Below are 16,887 nucleotides of genomic sequence, written 5' to 3'. Positions count from 1 at the left end.
GCAAAACCGCCCTCCCGCCCGCAGCGCTACGCATGCGCAGGGAGCGGCCGCCGTAAAGCGAAGCGGGGAAGATGGCGGCGCGCTGTGCGGGAGGTTCGGGTGAGCGTGAGGGGATGGGCGCGGTGCTCCGCGGATATCGCTCGCTCCTTTCCGGGCTCACCTCGTTTCTTCGTTGCAGGTAGCGCCTGGGTGCGGGGGCTCCTCGGCTGGGTGCGGCCGGAGAGGTGAGTGCGGGGCTCCGCCGTCCTGCAGCAGGCCGGGTTGTGCTGTATGCATTGGGCCGCTCCCCTGTGCCCATCTTCCTGCGCGCTCTGTGGCACAGTGAGAGGCTCTCGTTTGGCCCCGTGTATCCATCACGCAGCTTTTTCTCTGGTTGCGTTGTTCAGAGCGCATCTCCTGCACCTGTCTGTGCTCTCCCCAGTCACTGCCCTCCTGCCTGGCCTCTCCTTTGTTCTGGAGGAGCAGCATAGGAGTGCTGGGGAGTGTTGATCGCTGCCCACTGCATCCCCAGTTCCAGAAGAAAAGCTGAGGGTGTGGTGCTCAAAGTGCAGAGCTTTGGTCTCTGCCGGAGCCTGTGGAGGTCAATCACAGAGGTGGTCACTGAAGAAAATGAAATGTTCTTGTGTTACTGCCCTTCAGCTCAGCTGAATTGCTTTCCCTGATCAGTTTTTCAATTCTGTGTGTCTCCCACCTTTTGCTTGTGAATGCTTCTTCCTGTAAAGTTGCACAGTATGTAACTTCTTTAAATGAGCCTCTTGGTTGTAAAGTATAAAAACTTCTCTTGCTTGTCACTTTCTTTTCCTTGCAATGTGTTTGTGTCCTTTTTCCTCTCTTGGAACTATGGTAAATAGAGTTGTTCTCTGGATTGCCTTAAGATACAGAACGTAAGATTCCTCAGTCTGTCAGGGCTCGTGTTGTGCTGATGTCTGGAGAGTAATGCTTAGTTCACTGTTAGGCTGTGAAACTGCAAAGTGATACTTGTGTGGTGGTCGAATATTGTCTGTATTGGTTGATATTATGTAATGATGGTAAACTGTTGTTTTGGTAAATAACTGGGGAAAAAATGTGCATAAAACTTTTATTTATCATCCTGCCCCGTACTGATATTGTGAACACTTTCTAAGGTGTGCAATGCTTTCGTGAAGCTGTTCAGTGCGTTTTGTTTGCCAGACATTTTAAAATGTTTTGCATAACTTGGCAACCCACGCAGAGCGGTTAGAGCCTCGTTAAAGCTCCAAGTGTTTCGTTTTGAACTCGTCGATTTCTTGCCTTTGTGAGCAGCTGCCTCGTAGTGCTCTGCCTGGTCAGCAGGGGGCAACATGCAGCTCAGTCTTTGTGACTGAGTGAGCAAACTGGCTGGAAGCTGTGGAAAGTTTTATATTTGCTGTCATCTATCTTGCATTGGTTTCCTTGCACTTTGGAAGTGGAGATTATTTTCCCTTTCAAATTTCAGACATGATAAATGCTTACATGCTTTTGATGCTTTCTTTTTCTTCACTCTCAGTTCCTTAGAAAGCTACAAATTATTGCTGTTAGAAGATTTGCTGTTAAAAGTTAGACGAGTATTAGTTAGTCTTGGGAAAATTACAAGACATGAATTCCTTATGCAAGTAATGAACCACATCCAAGCAAAAAGAGGTAATGGTGTCTGTGATGATCAGGGGACGTGTGGAATCTGATGCTATACGAATGTAACTTAAGCTACTTGGCATGCCTTAGGAAGCCTTAAGCTTTTTATTAAATTAAAAAGCCCTTCAATGTAAACTGTAAAGGACTTTCATAGCGTTACTTTGAAAGTAGTCAAATATGTCAGTTCTCTTTATGAAGGCAAGCAAGTTCACAGCTGTTTCAGATAGTCTGGACAGTGGCAAAGAACTTTTATGTTCAACAGCAGTGACTGTGGTGTTGTCTTGCAGGTGGTTTGCAGCTGGTAGCGCTTTCCCGCTGTCATGCATCCACACAAGTGCATCCCTGCAGAAACTTGGGAAGTGGGAGAAAAAGAACAGGATTGTTTACCCTCCTCAGCTGCCCGGGGAACCTCGCAGACCAGCTGTAAGCACACACCTGCACCTTTCTTTACACGTTTGTGTTTAGCAATTTCGAAACAGATTGTCTCTGGAGGACTCCACAAGGCACGAGTCTGGTTGCTTTTTGTTGATTGTTTAAGGTTTTATTCTGTTTCGCATATTGAAATTGTAGGAGTTCACATTGCTTTGATTCTTTTCCATTTCTAACTTAATTGGAACTTGAAACTGCTGTGCAGCTGATCATCTACTCAGTGTATTGCAAACTGCAAAGATGCCATCCTCTGCTTGTAGAATTCTCTGAACAATGAAGAGATGAAAGTCACCAGTAATGTTGTTCTATGCTCGTGCTGTTCATCCAGCAGAAGGTATCTAGGAAAGAAGACAGCTGCTATAACTATAAATGTGACTTTCCCTTAGCAGTGGAACTAATGGTACCTGTTTAAACAGAGTGCATGCTTTTTTAATTTTTTGAGTTTTCTGCTTTATAGGATTCTTTTAGATGTGATATTCTGTTGCCTCTTGCTGTGGCCCCCCTCTTAACGGGGCTGTTCATAGGTTGTCTTATCTCATAATGGTTGCTTCATTTGTTTGACATGTGTGAGGGATTGTAGAGTTGTGTGGGGGCAGACATGGGAGTCAGGTAAAGAATGTGATGGCAGAAGTCTCATCTCCTTAAGAAATCATTTTGTAAACACTGTGCAGTGGAATTGTTCTTCAGTCCATTGCACAATAACTTGTGTTTACTAAACCACAAATAGAAGCAAAGAGGCTAAAACCAATGAAGGCCTGATAGCCATTCAAGACAACTTTGGCAGAGGTCAGTTTAAGTAACATGATTGTTTTTAAAACGTGGTCATAACAAATGCTGTCATCAAAAACTAATAGCAAGATCATGCATGCTTCTCCCTGTCCCCGCTTCTTGATCATTTCATAGCTGGGAATTGCAGATAAGTGTGAATAGAAGCAAGTCTTTTAATTTGAGTCATTCGTGGAAACTTAATTGGTTGTCTTTGGTCACTGAAGGGAGTAATCAATGGTGGTTTCTCTACACCTTAACCTGAGAGAATTTTAGGTGAATTTTTCAGTATTTCCTCATTCTTGAAAACTGATGTCTTGTATCTTCATTTTTTTTTTAATTGTACTTGGGAAGTGATGTCTTGTGTCCTCTGTTAGAGGTGCTGCTCAGCAAAATAAATTATTTGCATCTCACAAGAATCATTTTTTCCTGACGTGCTTTTGTGAGCCATTAGCATTTATCACCTCTATCAATATTGTGGCCTAGAATTAGAAATACAGTGCTGACTAGTGCAATATATACATGAAAATAGAGTTACCAACCAGCTCACTTAAATCAGTTATTTTGCTGTCTGTAAAAGATTCTATGTCCTTCAAATATGTATCAGTGTTAAATTTTACTGGCTGCTTTTGCTCTCTTGGTGCAGTAATAATGTTAAATGGCCCTTTGGAGACACCTCATCATGTCAGTCAAACTCAAAACCCTCCTCACTTCTGAAGAGCTGATTAAATTCATTGGTGTTGAGTTGCTGTCCCAGCAAGATGGTGTGACAGCACAGTAATACTTTTAAGATTGGGTTCGTGAGTCGTTAGCCTGCTTCAGAAGGTGGGGAGGAAAGAAAAGATGTGGGGGGAAAAAAAAAAAGAATATGGTTTTCAGGATCTCTGTTTATAAACTAATTTAATTCTTATAGGATTGTATTGAGTTTTACTGTTATTATACAGTATTGAAGTTTACAGTTTAAAATGGCAGCAGCATGCCTGACTTGGTGTGTTCAAGGTATGAGTAGCAGGGAAGAGCTGTTCTTCTATTCCTCAAAAGAATGTGCACTGCAGGGCAGGTGTGTATGCTTCCTTTTGTTCTCAAGTGAAATTACTTGTTCTCTCTCTTATGCACCCAGGAAATATATCATTGTCGGAGGGAAATAAAATACAGCAAAGATAAGATGTGGTATCTGGCAAAACTGGTAAGCAAAAGTGCTTATTTGTTCTGAATTTTAGAACAAAATTTAATTGTTGCATTTGCTTTAACAGTCTAGTTCAATCAGAGTGTAATCAGTATCTTTATGATAGAGTACTGAGGATGCAGTTGTGCAGCAGGCAGTTGTTTGTAGTTTGATTTAGCCACTTTATCTTAATCTTAGTATGCTCTCAAATGTGTACCCAGGGATCTTTGGAGCAGAGTAATTGCTGGTTTTTCGCTCTGAGAGAAGACAGTTATAAAAAAGTTGAGTAATTTATCATTCAGCATTTAGCTGAGAAGAATTGTATGTCTGATATTGCACTGAAGAAATGTGTGTTAAGGAAGCTTGGTCTTCTGGTTTGTTCTTTGTAACAGCAAAATAATTTAAAGACTGTCTTCTGAATAAAAGAAATATTTGTAATTCCGCAAGTTAACTTTAACACCTTAAATTGCAGGTTAAAGGAATGTCCATTGATCAAGCTCTTGCTCAGTTGGAATTTAATGATAAAAAGGGTGCAAAGGTGATCAAAGAGGTATGCAGCTGTATTCTCTAACAAACCCAGTTTCAAGAAAACTTCCCAAATATTTGATGATGTTGGTTTAAAATGTTTCTGTAAGCCTGTGAGAACCCATTCAGACCACGTTCTTGTAGCAGTCATGTAATGTTGTGACTTAAGGATACACAGAAGTAGCTTGTGCTGAATGTTCTAAACTTTTGATGATAACAAACAACATGTGGGTACCTTCACTATAATAATCTTTGGATTTAAGATCATGGTAAATAATGCCAAATCTGTTATAAATAGCTGCTCTGTAAATGTGCTTCATTTCTTCAAAGTCATAAATGGTGAGGAGTGTCATCGAGGAAGGGTTTGAGCTCTGTTAAAGCACAGACATTTTTCATGCACAGTAGTTGTTGGTGGCATCAAATTGGTTGCTTGGCCAAAGCATTGGTTTCTGGCATAATTATGATTGAGTAGTATTAAGTTTTAGCTCAAAAATACTGAATGGCATAACTTGATTTCTACCCATGTCTGTTTCTAATCTTATATAAACCAATTGAAGGTCCATTCACTGACAGCTGCTGGTGGGAGCCGTCTAACCCAAAAATATAATAAGGTTGATGTGAAGCTTTCCAGTTTGTGTGCAGAGAATGTAATTATGTAAGATATAAGTCTGTTTTTAACAATTTTGATCTCTCTGAAATACTTGTCTGTAATTTACTTTGAACTCGCAAATTTCTTCATCTTATCCACAGATAGGAAATAACAGTGCTTCAATTCCTGCTCAGTACTTCTATGTCTTTTTGTTACAGGTTCTCTTAGAGGCTCAGGAAATGGCAGTAAGAAATCACAACGTGGAATTCAAATCAAATTTATATATAGGTAACGTATTTATTTTAGCACAGAAGAATGTCATACTACTCCATGAAAAGTTTATCCTTAGTAAGACTTTGTTGTCTCAAATTGGCAGAGATGGCAGAAATACAATTCCTAGTAAATATTTTCAGCAAAAACTCAAAGATAGGCTTTGTACTTGCATCACAACTGACATTATCTTCATTTGTATACTTTCTAAATTCACCTTTTTGGTGCTTCTGAAGTGTTAGTTCAACTCCAGGATTTCCTCTGTAGCACCAATCTGCTGAATGTTACAGAAGTTGGAGAAGGGAATCATTAATTGAATTAACTTTTCAGTTGTAGTCACGGAATAATCCACTGGTAAGACAGTGTTCCAGTTGCAGTTTTATAGCAGTTTATTCTGAGATTGACTGGTCTTCTCTCCTCCCCACCTCTTTTCCTCCAGCTGAGTCACTGGCAGGCAAAGGCCACTATACAAAACGGATCCGTTACCATGGAAAGGGGATGTTTGGCATCATGAAAATCGTCAAGTGCCACTATTTTGTGAAGTTGGTGGAAGGGCCTCCTCCTCCTCCAGAGCCACGAAAGACTGCTTTTGACCAAGCAAAAGAATACGTGCAACAGCTGCGCAATAGAACCCTTGTTCACACACTGTGATGGACTTTTGTGACTGCCTAGGTACTTCTTGTTTGACAAAGTAGTTATGTAAAATAAACCTAAAACATGTTTTTATTATGTTTTGTTGCTGTTGGAGCTGAATGATGCAAGAATGATCATAGATCTCTTATTTGTCAAGCCTAAGATGTGCAAAAATGTTGGAAGGGCAGCAACAGATTCAACAGATGTTACTTTCTGAGTTACTTGGACTACAGCTTTCAACTTCTGTGCTATCAAATCCAGGGGAAACAATGCACTTAAAACTTGTTGGGAATTCTTTCATGCAGTTCATGCAACTCTGTTATGTACATTCTGGGTCTTTATTGTAGCAATGTACAATTGGCAGACAGGTTGCACGAGTTGGAGTAAATTTACCAGAATTGGACATGGGAAAGTAGCCACAACAGTTCAACAGAAGTGACATCAGTCTTGGATTTCAGGCATCAATTAATGATTCCTTTATCTGGGCTGTAATGCCACCTCCTTACTGTCTCTGTTGTGCACTGTAGGCATTGTGGGGAGTGAAAAATTCCAAGTTCAGATTTTGGCAGTGTCAGTAGGTGGCAATGTTTAGTTTGTCAGGGAGGGACGTGGTAGTGAAAACTTGCAGCACACTGAAACCGTTCTGAATTCTGACCGTGGCATTAATAGTCTGATGTGTGTGTGGAGTTCATGCTGTTCTCTGTGGAAACTCAATATGAGTAGTGGAGAGTGAACTAATTATACTGTCTGGGAGCAAATCGCTTTTGTAATGTTGAGGGAAGTAAAATGCTGTATGGATTTAATGTGGAATGGCTTGTTGCATGCATGAACCAGACCTCCAGTTCTCTGGAGGGAAAAAAAAACAAACCAAAAAAACCCAATATCCTATTTTTTTTTCATTACTGTAATTAAGAGGAAAAAGTGGTGAAAACATCTTCACGCTGTCATGTTTTCACCCAGGTGAAAATCAGATCATGGACATTGGCATAAAAAGAATTATAGTTGCTTGTTTATGAAAATATCTGATATTTAGACCTTTTCATTCTGAGAGCATTAGTGGAAGATTGATTGCTTACCTCATTTGGGTCTTTTTACCACACTGACTGAAAATTTCATCAGTGCTTGAGTGGTGGTAAAGGGACAGTTTGTAAGGAAACAAATTCTTAGCTGTCTTACAACAAACAAAACAAATTCTTAGCTGTCCTATTGGAAGTGGCCTACAGCTGTTTCTTTTGGCTCCTGAGGAAACAATTTACAGTACAGGAGTGTTAAGGGATTGTGAAGTCATACAGATACTTACATGGCTCCTACTACTAATGGTGCTTATTTGCCCTCTGTTCTTGCATGGTGTGCTTGCAGACGCAGTACTTGTTCTCATGGAGGGTTGTCAGTGATCTGGGAGAAGATTAAGGAATTGGAAGATAATCCATACTTAACAGCACTCGTGATTTAAGCATGTAAAACCTGACTTCTAGATAACCTCTTTCAGGAGAAAGCTGTAGATTTCCCTTCAAATCCCTTTGGACTCCAGACAAGATTGTATAATTGCTCTCATTTTCTCAGAAAACTGGAAGAGAAGTGAGAACGTGGCTGATGTCTTTTCCACCTTCATGATGCAGCTGCTGGCCCTGACACTTCCTAAAATGGCCTTCAGTCAAAAGGCAAGATGCAACCACAGAAGTGGTTGTTGCTTGTCATTTCTGTCATCTTTCTCAAAACAAAAAATAGCAAGACTTTTTTGGCCATGCTTTACAGGCCCCATCTTAGCTGCTTTTTCCTTCTGAACGATGTATAACAGTGGATCCTTATGGTATTGGCCAAGGAAGATCCACATCCTTGGCTGTAACAGTACGTTGGGAGGTCTGGTGAGATACAGAGCTTGAACTGACTTGATTCTTCTCCTTTGCTTATAGGAGGGTAGAAGTGTCTAAAGTGATTTATGGAGCCTGCCTGGGTCTTGATTTCAGTACAATCTAGTGATAAAGCTTTATACTGTCAAGTTCTAAATATAAAATTGTTTCTCATTTATTCTGCTGTGCTTTCTTACTAATTAGTAAATCTATGCTCGTGAGATGGATTCAGAAGGAAAGCGCTGTTAATTGCAACAAGTCTTTTGCAGAAGATGATTGTTTATTCCTGTGACCTCCAATAAAAGAACAGCCTTAAATGAGCTGTCATCAGACGGGATGGGAGAGGCACCTAGGCCTCTACTTGATGCTAATTTTATTAATAGCATCTGGGGCACTGTAAACTCACCACTTGTGTACCTGTGTGCTGATGTTACAGAAACTGCAGCAGGAGCAAGTATGCGTGAAGGTGTAGTAAGGCTTCAGGGAAATCTGAGGAGAGCAGAACTGTGAGCTGTGCTCAGCAATGTGAGATTTAATTGATGAAAGCTTGAAAACCTGCTGTTGGGCTTGTTCATAAACATTTTGAAGTACTCGCTGAGAAAGTCAAAGTACTTTTGCCAATTTGATGTGCTGGATGTGCTATGAATTTTTGTTTGTTTTACCTTTTTAGAACTCTATGGCAATTACTGAGGAGATTATTAATGAATCTTTCCTAAACCTACCTTTGGATGTAGTGTTCATGAGCTTTCTGAAAAACACAGAAGATAAATCTAAGTGTGATTAAACAATGGCCTGTTGTGGCTGGAATGGCACACGGCACAGATCTGCCCAGTGCTTCAGCTGTGCTGCAGTACCTGGAATAAACTTGACTGGACCAAGGTCATACAGCATAAAGCTTCTGATTAACTCTGCTTGCACAAATATGGGAGCTGGGTAAGAGTGCTGCCTCCTCAGCATCTAGATGCTTGGGAAGTCCTTTGTTCAACAGGAGCAAATGCCCAGTAGGTATTACTCTTTGCTTTCTGTCAGTCCCCATGAAAACCCACCGGTGGGATGCTGGAAGGTCATTTGCAAACAGTTCTTTTCTAAATAGGAGTAAGGTTACTCCTAATGTCTTCGATGAACCATGTGAACAAAGTGTGACATTCTTCACTATGATCTGCAGTTCTCTTGAAAATGCCCCTATTCCTAGCTTTTTAAAGAACAAGTCTTTATAGCTGAATGACAGCTACCCAGCTCCGCTTCAGCCATGTAATTTAAAATAATTACTAATTAAACAAAATACAAGACTGTAACAGTGCTAATAGTCACATGAGTTACTGTTTGCTGGAGCCTTACCTGGGGAAAATAACTTGAGGGGAAAGTTGCAGGAACTGTTGTCAGGAACTGACTTTTGAGTACTTAGACTGGAGTAAGGAACAAGATATCTCTTGGGAGTAGACAGCAAATGCAGAGCTAATTTTATATTTGCTCTATCAACTCTCATTTCAAGGAAGTTATGTGCTAGTACAGAGGGCAGCCTGCCATTGAGCAGAACAAGCCAAGGAGAGAGTAACTTTACATCAGGCAAATTATGCATCCATCTCAGATTATTAACTGAGGAAATGAATCTGAAAGTATGTAATACGCTTGAAGAGCTGAGTGTTCTTGCACCTAAAGACAAAATATGGGTCAGAGCATTTGCTTTACTATCTCATGTGGTATTTCTGTGTATTGCTTAATTATACAACCATCGACTTTTGTACGGCAGAGTTAAGTTACCTAAATTCACTTCATTTTTTTTCTTTTACCAAAAATAATGAATTGTAGTCTTAAACAACATCTTCTTATGATGTATTTATTTTAAATTAATTTGGAGTGGGAACATTTTTGACACTGCATTGGGTCACTAATGTGACTAATAATCATTTGAAACCTGCAAAGGCTTCTCTGGGTGCCTGTACTGATACTGAGCTGCTCTCTGTGCAAACTTCTTGCAACGCTCAGCCTCAAATCATACTCTGTTGATGTAATCCTTTGTTCCATGGTGTGGTGTTATGGAGAAATGGTTGATTATCACATTGTAGATGTTGCTGTCAGATCACCCTGTGGAACTTCTTTTTGGCAGGATGAACAAGCCCAACTTCAGCCTTTCTTCATAAATCCAGTTCTCCAGGCCTGGTGCTGTACGCTTTCTAGTTTTTTCCCCTCTCTGTTGCTCCGGGAAGCCTGAAACCAAATTTGATGTTCCAGGTACACCTCTGCCAGCACTAACTGGAGGGGGATATCTCCCTTCTGTCTGCTGGCCATGCTTCCTATAGAGCCAGATATGCAGGTTGTTGTATCTGTGAGAGAGTGTTGTTGGCTCGCATTCAGCCTGGTGCTCATACAACTCTTAGGTCCTTTTGAGATTGCTTGTCAAAATTGCCGCAGGTACCTTTGACACTTGTGTTCCAGCTCTCATTGCTTTTCTATATACACTAGTGCAGACTGCTTCACTGCCGGGAAATGATTCTGCTGTGTGGGTGATGATCTTTCTTTCTTTCTCAACAGGAGAGCTGCAGAACTGTGTTCTGGCTTCAGTTATTAATCAAACTCTTAGGCAAACTAAGAGTGGAATAAAAGCATTTATACACGTTGTTGTGGTTAAACTCCATCAATGTATGCAGCTCGGAGGCAATGAAATGTGTCTTCATCTCTCCTGTCAATTATCTTCAGAGGAAGACAAACATAGGACCTTACTGTATGCTGGCCATGTAAATTAAAGCTTTAATTAAAAGAAAACAGAGTGGACTATGAGGTGTGCTGCACTGAGCCATTAAAAGACTGCTGTGCAGGACTAGCTCTTCTAAATGTCCCCAGCACCTTGCCTTAGTTTTCCCTGCTTAAAATTCCCAATAGTGCATTAAGATGAACTCAGTAGTTAGTAAATTTTCCCTTGTGTGGTTTACAAGCTCAAGGTTATGGGCTAGAACAAGCAGTGTCATGCTATAAATCAGGTGTAATGGAACAGCTTCAGAGCATGCACAGAAGTCCTGTTTCCCCTTGTGCAGTGTGTCCTAAAATTCTGAAGGTAGAGTTGGCACAAACCCAGAAACCCCCCAAATGGCTAATTGTATTATTAATAACGAGTCTCATCCTGCTACCCTCTCTTGTCTGAACTGAAGAGTACTGGAAAGCACTTCCAGGGCTGCAAATCAGAAAAGAAGCTTTCAGGAAAAGGAGGAGGCAGCTGAACTCCACTGTGGTGCAGCATGGATGATGGGACCTCCTTCCAGCAAGTAAATGTTTTTTGTCAACGTGCTTTGTCATAACTTACGTGGCTTTAGTTGTCAGCTCTTCCTTATGGTTCCTGTTATTAAAAGATATCTTTTATATTTTTTTTCTTTCAGGCCTGCAGTGTGTCTCTAGTTCAGCGCATCTAAGTGATCATCTGTCTTTAAATAAGAACCTGCCTGCACAGCTGGGAAAGCAGCCTTCAGTTAGGCAGCAGGACCGGGCTCAGGGCTTGACTCGGGTCAGTGTTGTGTCTGAAGGCCTTCTGGGTGGGTTCTTATTCTGTTGGCTCAGAGCATGAGCAGTAGCAACCTGTGACCCTCTGTGCCATGGCAGAGGCACACTGAACCTATAGCATAGTTATTGCAAGAAAAAGACAAACTGCAAATACTGAACCTTGAGCTGGAAAGGTTTAGTCACCAGAGGTGATCTCAAAATGCTTAGATAACAGCAGCAGCAGAACTCTTTTGTAATGGTAGACCTGTACCTATGCTCTATCTATCTATGTTCTCTCTTCCCTGTCCACTGGGGAAGCATCCCAAGATCTTGGTTTGCAGTAACCTTTTTAAAATAATACTTGCTAAGCTTTTATCCTGCCTGTGGCCATTGGTGTTAGATGGTGTAGAACTGTGGATGAAGGGAGATGGCCCTTTTTGACTGAGAGACTGCGTGTGAAACAACTGGAACTGGAGTGTGGTGCAGTTATGTCTCTTACGTACAAAACTATATAGAAACTTCTATTGGAGATCATAGCAATACCATGTAAACTATTGGCTAAATAGATACAAACATCTGCATTTGTCCCTAGTGTGCCACGTTTCAAAGCAGAGAATCTCATTCGTTCTCATCAAGCAGTTGATTTTTCAAGGATGCTCTTAATTTTTATTTTCCTTTTATTACCTGTCTCTTTTGCTATGCTCACTACTTTTGTGGGGATAGGTGCTTGGAAAGCAACTGCTATTCATTCTTCCACCTGTTCTCATTCTGGCAATGTCTGTTGTTTTAAAGATGTCTGTTTTCAGAGTCTGTGCTGGGAATGCGTTTCTTTTCCTTGTATTTTGAGAGATTTGTATTTTTAATGGGTATTTATTTTAGCTATCACATGGTAGATTTATTAATTTGATAATCTGTCAGTAATGCAAGCAGTCGTTTCCGGTCCTGATCTAGCATGCAGGGATTTCACTCATTTAACAGTTTGGCTTTTGGATCAGATAGCCATTGGAGGTAAATCCTGCAGTGTGCTGAGTGCTCTGAACACCACTGGAACTGGGAGCATTGGTAACTTGCAGGGAGCCTGCAGTGTCCTTAAGGACTGTGCTCTTAGCAGCTTTCTTTACACTTGGAGCATATGAATAAGTTACTGTGCAGTGCACGTCTTTACTTGCTAGACCATATCCTTTAATATGATTTCTCTCTGATAAGTGAGACTTCTTGATGAAATTTTTGCAATGACTGCTTATGCTTGTTTAACCCTTTTTGGGTTTCTTGCTAGTTCTTCTCTGTGCTCGTCTCCTTTCACATGAAACAAAAGTATTCTTCCTTTTTCAAGGACTGCTGCATTGAACTTGGTTGGAAAATGGGGTGTGCATAATAAATGCTTTCATAAAGTGACACTTCTTGAAAGTAGGTTAGAGATGTTATGTTTGGGGCCAAAATTCTAGGTTTCAGATGGCTGATAACACATTTTCCCAATGTGTTGCCTGGCATAGCAGGGGAATAGGGATGCTGATCCAAGGGTGCATCATACACCAACAGGGTGAACTGCAGCAGCAGCCCCAGCAGTATGTAGTTCTTTGGCACAGCTGTGGCTTTGGCAGGCCAGCACTCATGGCATTGACACTTTGTGGCAACTGTGCAAAGCAGGCCACTGATTATCTTACTAATAATTGCTTCTCAGTGCTCTCCTCCTTCATCTGCCCTAGAGAGGAAAACTTTCCCCCTGTATCCTATCCTGTTGGATAACGGCATAAATGGAATTGTGGGAGTAACACCACAGTATGGGCTGTGTGTACCTACATTTCTTCTCTAAGTTCCCTCCTTCTCTAGACTTTAATGTAGACCCAGTCTGTGATCTTCAAATATACTCCTTCCCCATCAGTTTTAAAAGGAAGAAGGCTAATTGAAGGCTATCCTTTAACTCACCACTGTTGTCAGCTGTGGAATCCAATACAGTGCTTTCATCTACTGACAGTGATGTAGTGGTTATTAAATGCAATAGAAATCATTCAGACCTCTTTTCATTAAAACTTCACTCATATCTGGTTTTCTGTGTTCTTGGGAAGAGCTGGGTGGAAATACAGAGCTAGAGAATTGTAACCCTATATTGTTTTTTTGAGGGAGAGGGCATTCAAGAACAGAATAGGCATTTGCATTTGAAGTGAAGGATCGATGTGTTGTCTTATTCCTCAGACACTGGGGAGCTGCTCCTCCCCATCTTGGCACAGGGCTAAGGAGCAATGATTCTAATGGATTAAACTATGTAGAAGTGTCATCTTCTGGGTCCCCATCATGGAATAAAGCACCAAACATTTGAGAGATAACCATTGCTTCTGATTTAAGATGTGCCAGAAAAAGTATGGAAAAAATGTCAGAGCCCTTCTACTAGCCAGCTTGTTTGAATACAAACATAAAATATTAATTTAAATCAGCTAAAAGGCATTCAAAACTTGATGTTCTCTCTTTGCCCCAGAAGTAGTCTGCTGATAAGAAACAAATTAAAAATGCAGAGTTTTCGAATAGTAAAAACGCTGTGTCTTTCAAATGAAGTTGGTGTTTTTATGTGTAACATTTTGGACTAAAAAAAAATAATATTAAGTGCACATAAAAATGATTACTGTAAATGGTGAAGACATCAAAGTTTGGCATCAAAGTTAAATGAAAGCGCTTGGAAGTCTGTTTGTTTGATCTGTACATTAAAAAGCTTAAAAAGAAGCCAATGCTCTTTTTTTTTTAGCTGGAACTGGGTAGCCAGTTCAGATTCTGCTGCATCCTAGGGATTCCCAAACTAGGTTAGATCCAAGCTCATTATTTTTGTTGGTGATTTCTTTTTCTTTTTTTCCTTCTGCATTTTCCTGGTGCAGTTTTATGCTGGTGTGCCAGGGAAAGTGAGTTGGAAGAAGCAATGTGCCGCAGGCAGGAGCGGACACGCTGTGCCACTGAAATAAGTCTATTTCCTCTTCTAGACCTTGAAGAAGGTCTACCAAAATCAAAGGAAATTGAGTTCTTAGTAACAAACACTTTCAAGAAGGTTAACTGTAGTAATCTTGACACTGTTTTACCATTGAAGATACGCTCCTGTCTTGGCAAGAAGGTATGAATTGGGAGAATGAGTCAGAGGCATGTTAATTTATGCCAGCTAAGGATCTGCTAAAGAACTGAGACCTATTAATGCTCAATTAATTTCTGTTCTCTTTTAGGGAAGAAAATAACGACATCAAAAGCTTGGAAAGTGGAATCTAGGAAGAAATGGTGACTGTGCTTCTTTAGGGCCTTTCACCACAGACCTTTCCATGCAATATCAGTGATTAACACTTAAAAGAAAACTGTGTAGCACAGAGGAATTACTCTGGACACTAGGAGTCTTTTGGTACAGTGCAAATGTGAGGCCTTCATCTGCAGAGAGCCAAACTTCAGCTTATTTAGTTTGGGACCTGAAAGTTGTAAGCAACAAGAAATAAAACTTGGAATAAGACACCTTGGCCTCTGAGACTTCTGTTTAGTGGCCCAAAGCTTTTGGGATCAACAGACTTTGAAGGCTTAAGGATGTGTGATAGTTAGTAGATGTGTTTATTGTGGATGCCACTTAACAATGCCTGGGTTTATTTTAGTTTTGCACAGTCTACTGGTATTCTCCATTGTTTCCACTTGGCAAGGAATTGGGTCTTAAAGCATCCCAACAGAAGGCTAAAGAAATAGGCTCCTCTACAAGTGCAATAGAACTGTTCTCATATGAATCCAAGAGAGCTCTTGAAATAATCTAATTTCAGTCCCTCCTGTTACTTTCCGTGAATTCTAGGATGAGCTGGTTGCTGTGTGTAGCTTTTTTTACATACAGATTTTGGGTTGAACCCAATTAAAAGCAGAATCTTTGCTAAAACAAAGGCGAGGGGAGCAGCAGGGAAGGCTTTGATGCACATGAACCAAAGAACAAAACCAGGAAGGTTGAATGTTTGTTGTTCATACATATTCTTAGAGACAATTATTGTTATTTCATTCCTAAAAACTGCCCATTCTAAGAGGAAATGATTGTATTCTAATAAGTACTTGTTTATTAAAGTTGTGGGAACTGAAGTTGAATATGAATTATTAAAATGTCTTTGAGGTGCAGAGTTGTTTTTCTTTTGGCAGGTGTCTGTGGAAAAACAGAAACAACATGCAGCAAAGGAGGAGAAGCAAAGGGTGAGGAAAGAGCTGGCCCTGGATCAAAGCCCCAATCCTGCTGGCTGTGGGACCTGTGTAACACGTAGGGTGGCCCTTGACCTGGTGTCTGAGGAAGGATTTGGGCTGCCCAGAGAACCAGGCTGACTGTTTTTTATCAACTGGTGGAGGCTGTGACATAACTTTCCCTTGAGAAAGAAAGGGACGTTTGGGAGGGATAGATAATGCCAGGGGGGGCAAAAGCAATGGCAAGTACATGGTCTACTCTGTGACTTGAAAGTACTGAAGGGATCTCTGCAGAGAAGGAAGAGCTGAGCAAGGGAGGTCTGGAGAACATGATAGATTCAGTGCTGCTAAAGGTTAATGGTGTGTCCCTTAAAAATGTTACATAAAATGCGAGGATGTTCAGGTGATGGCTTTCTGGCAGAAAGTGCAAGTGAAGATGTTCCCTCCATTTGCTGTAAGCTTTTGAGTTTACTGTGTCACTGTGGGAAATTTGCTGTAAAGAAACAGAAAAGGAAAGAGAGGGTGTGAAGTTCTGTTGCAAACTGCTTTTGTTTGTTCAGCATGGTTTACTACAGAAGGGAAGCTTATCCCACCTGCATTGCTTGCAGATTTCTGCCAGACTCTCTGGTGCTGTCAGAACCTGCTGACCAAGTTTGACAGTTGATGACAAGTCTGAAAGGTAGTGAAATTTCTTGAGAGTCAGTGATAAGGAGAGCAGAGAACCTATAAGCCCCTGAAAAAGTTGTGGTGATGTCCAGAAAAGAGTCTTATGGACCTATCCAGGAAAACTTTCAGCTGGAATTTGACTTTTGCTACAGTGTGATCTCCATCAGTCACTCCACACAAACCAAAAGGAAATCACGCTACATTTTTTCGTCTTGTGCTGATGTAGGTGATTTCTGGACAACTATCAGACCTAGACACCCTGAATGGGTAATCCAGCTGATTTCAGTGGGACTGCTGTGCTATGAAGAAGTTCACCTCATTTGAACAGCACCCATGCAACTGCATTCCTTATTTCCCTCTGATTCCTGGGAGTTTGTACAGTTTTATCCAAGAGAACTGTAAGTCACACAACATTTCTTTAAACACAACCAGCTGCTAGGTATAGCCACATATATATTTTTCATTGCTGGATATTTGTGTAAGATGGTGTATGCATCTGTGCCATTTTAACTGAGTTCCCTGCTGCGCAGTCTTGCTTTTGTTCATCTCCCCATAGAGAAATGTGTTTTGCCCGAGTGATGTCTGCACATTACTGTTTTCTTCATTGCACTCATATTCTTAACATTCATAATTTAAACATCTTCAAAAAGAATTGACAGTTGCCTTCTCCAAAGTAAAGGACAAAATGACTTGTGTTAATTATTCTTTCTCACTTACTCGCTTACCAG

The 16,887-nt window shown here is 40.8% G+C and overlaps 1 protein-coding gene across 1 annotated transcript; it reads left to right on the top strand.

Moving 5' to 3' along the window:
- The first annotated feature begins 46 nt into the window (after positions 1 to 46).
- Positions 47 to 14,801, top strand: MRPL22 (mitochondrial ribosomal protein L22). The gene is made up of 7 exons (XM_042826416.1): positions 47 to 99; positions 179 to 224; positions 1,917 to 2,052; positions 3,944 to 4,009; positions 4,461 to 4,538; positions 5,321 to 5,390; positions 5,812 to 14,801. The coding sequence occupies exons 1-7, from the start codon at positions 72 to 74 to the stop codon at positions 6,021 to 6,023; spliced, it is 636 nt and encodes a 211-aa protein (XP_042682350.1). The 5' UTR covers positions 47 to 71; the 3' UTR covers positions 6,024 to 14,801.
- Positions 14,802 to 16,887: the final 2,086 nt, after the last annotated feature.

This window comes from Centrocercus urophasianus, unplaced genomic scaffold (assembly GCF_019232065.1).
Source record: "Centrocercus urophasianus isolate 14NV4802_14NV808 unplaced genomic scaffold, USGS_Curo_1.0 seq_26, whole genome shotgun sequence".
NCBI lineage: Eukaryota > Metazoa > Chordata > Aves > Galliformes > Phasianidae > Centrocercus > Centrocercus urophasianus.
This window is presented reverse-complemented; position numbering and strand designations above follow the sequence as displayed.

Coding starts and splice junctions, on each gene's coding strand:
- MRPL22 (XM_042826416.1), top strand. CDS start 72: ATGGCGGCGCGCTGTGCGGGAGGTTCGG. Junction 100..178: donor GCGCTGTGCGGGAGGTTCGG/GTGAGCGTGAGG, acceptor TCTTCGTTGCAG/GTAGCGCCTGGGTGCGGGGG. Junction 4,010..4,460: donor TGTGGTATCTGGCAAAACTG/GTAAGCAAAAGT, acceptor CTTAAATTGCAG/GTTAAAGGAATGTCCATTGA.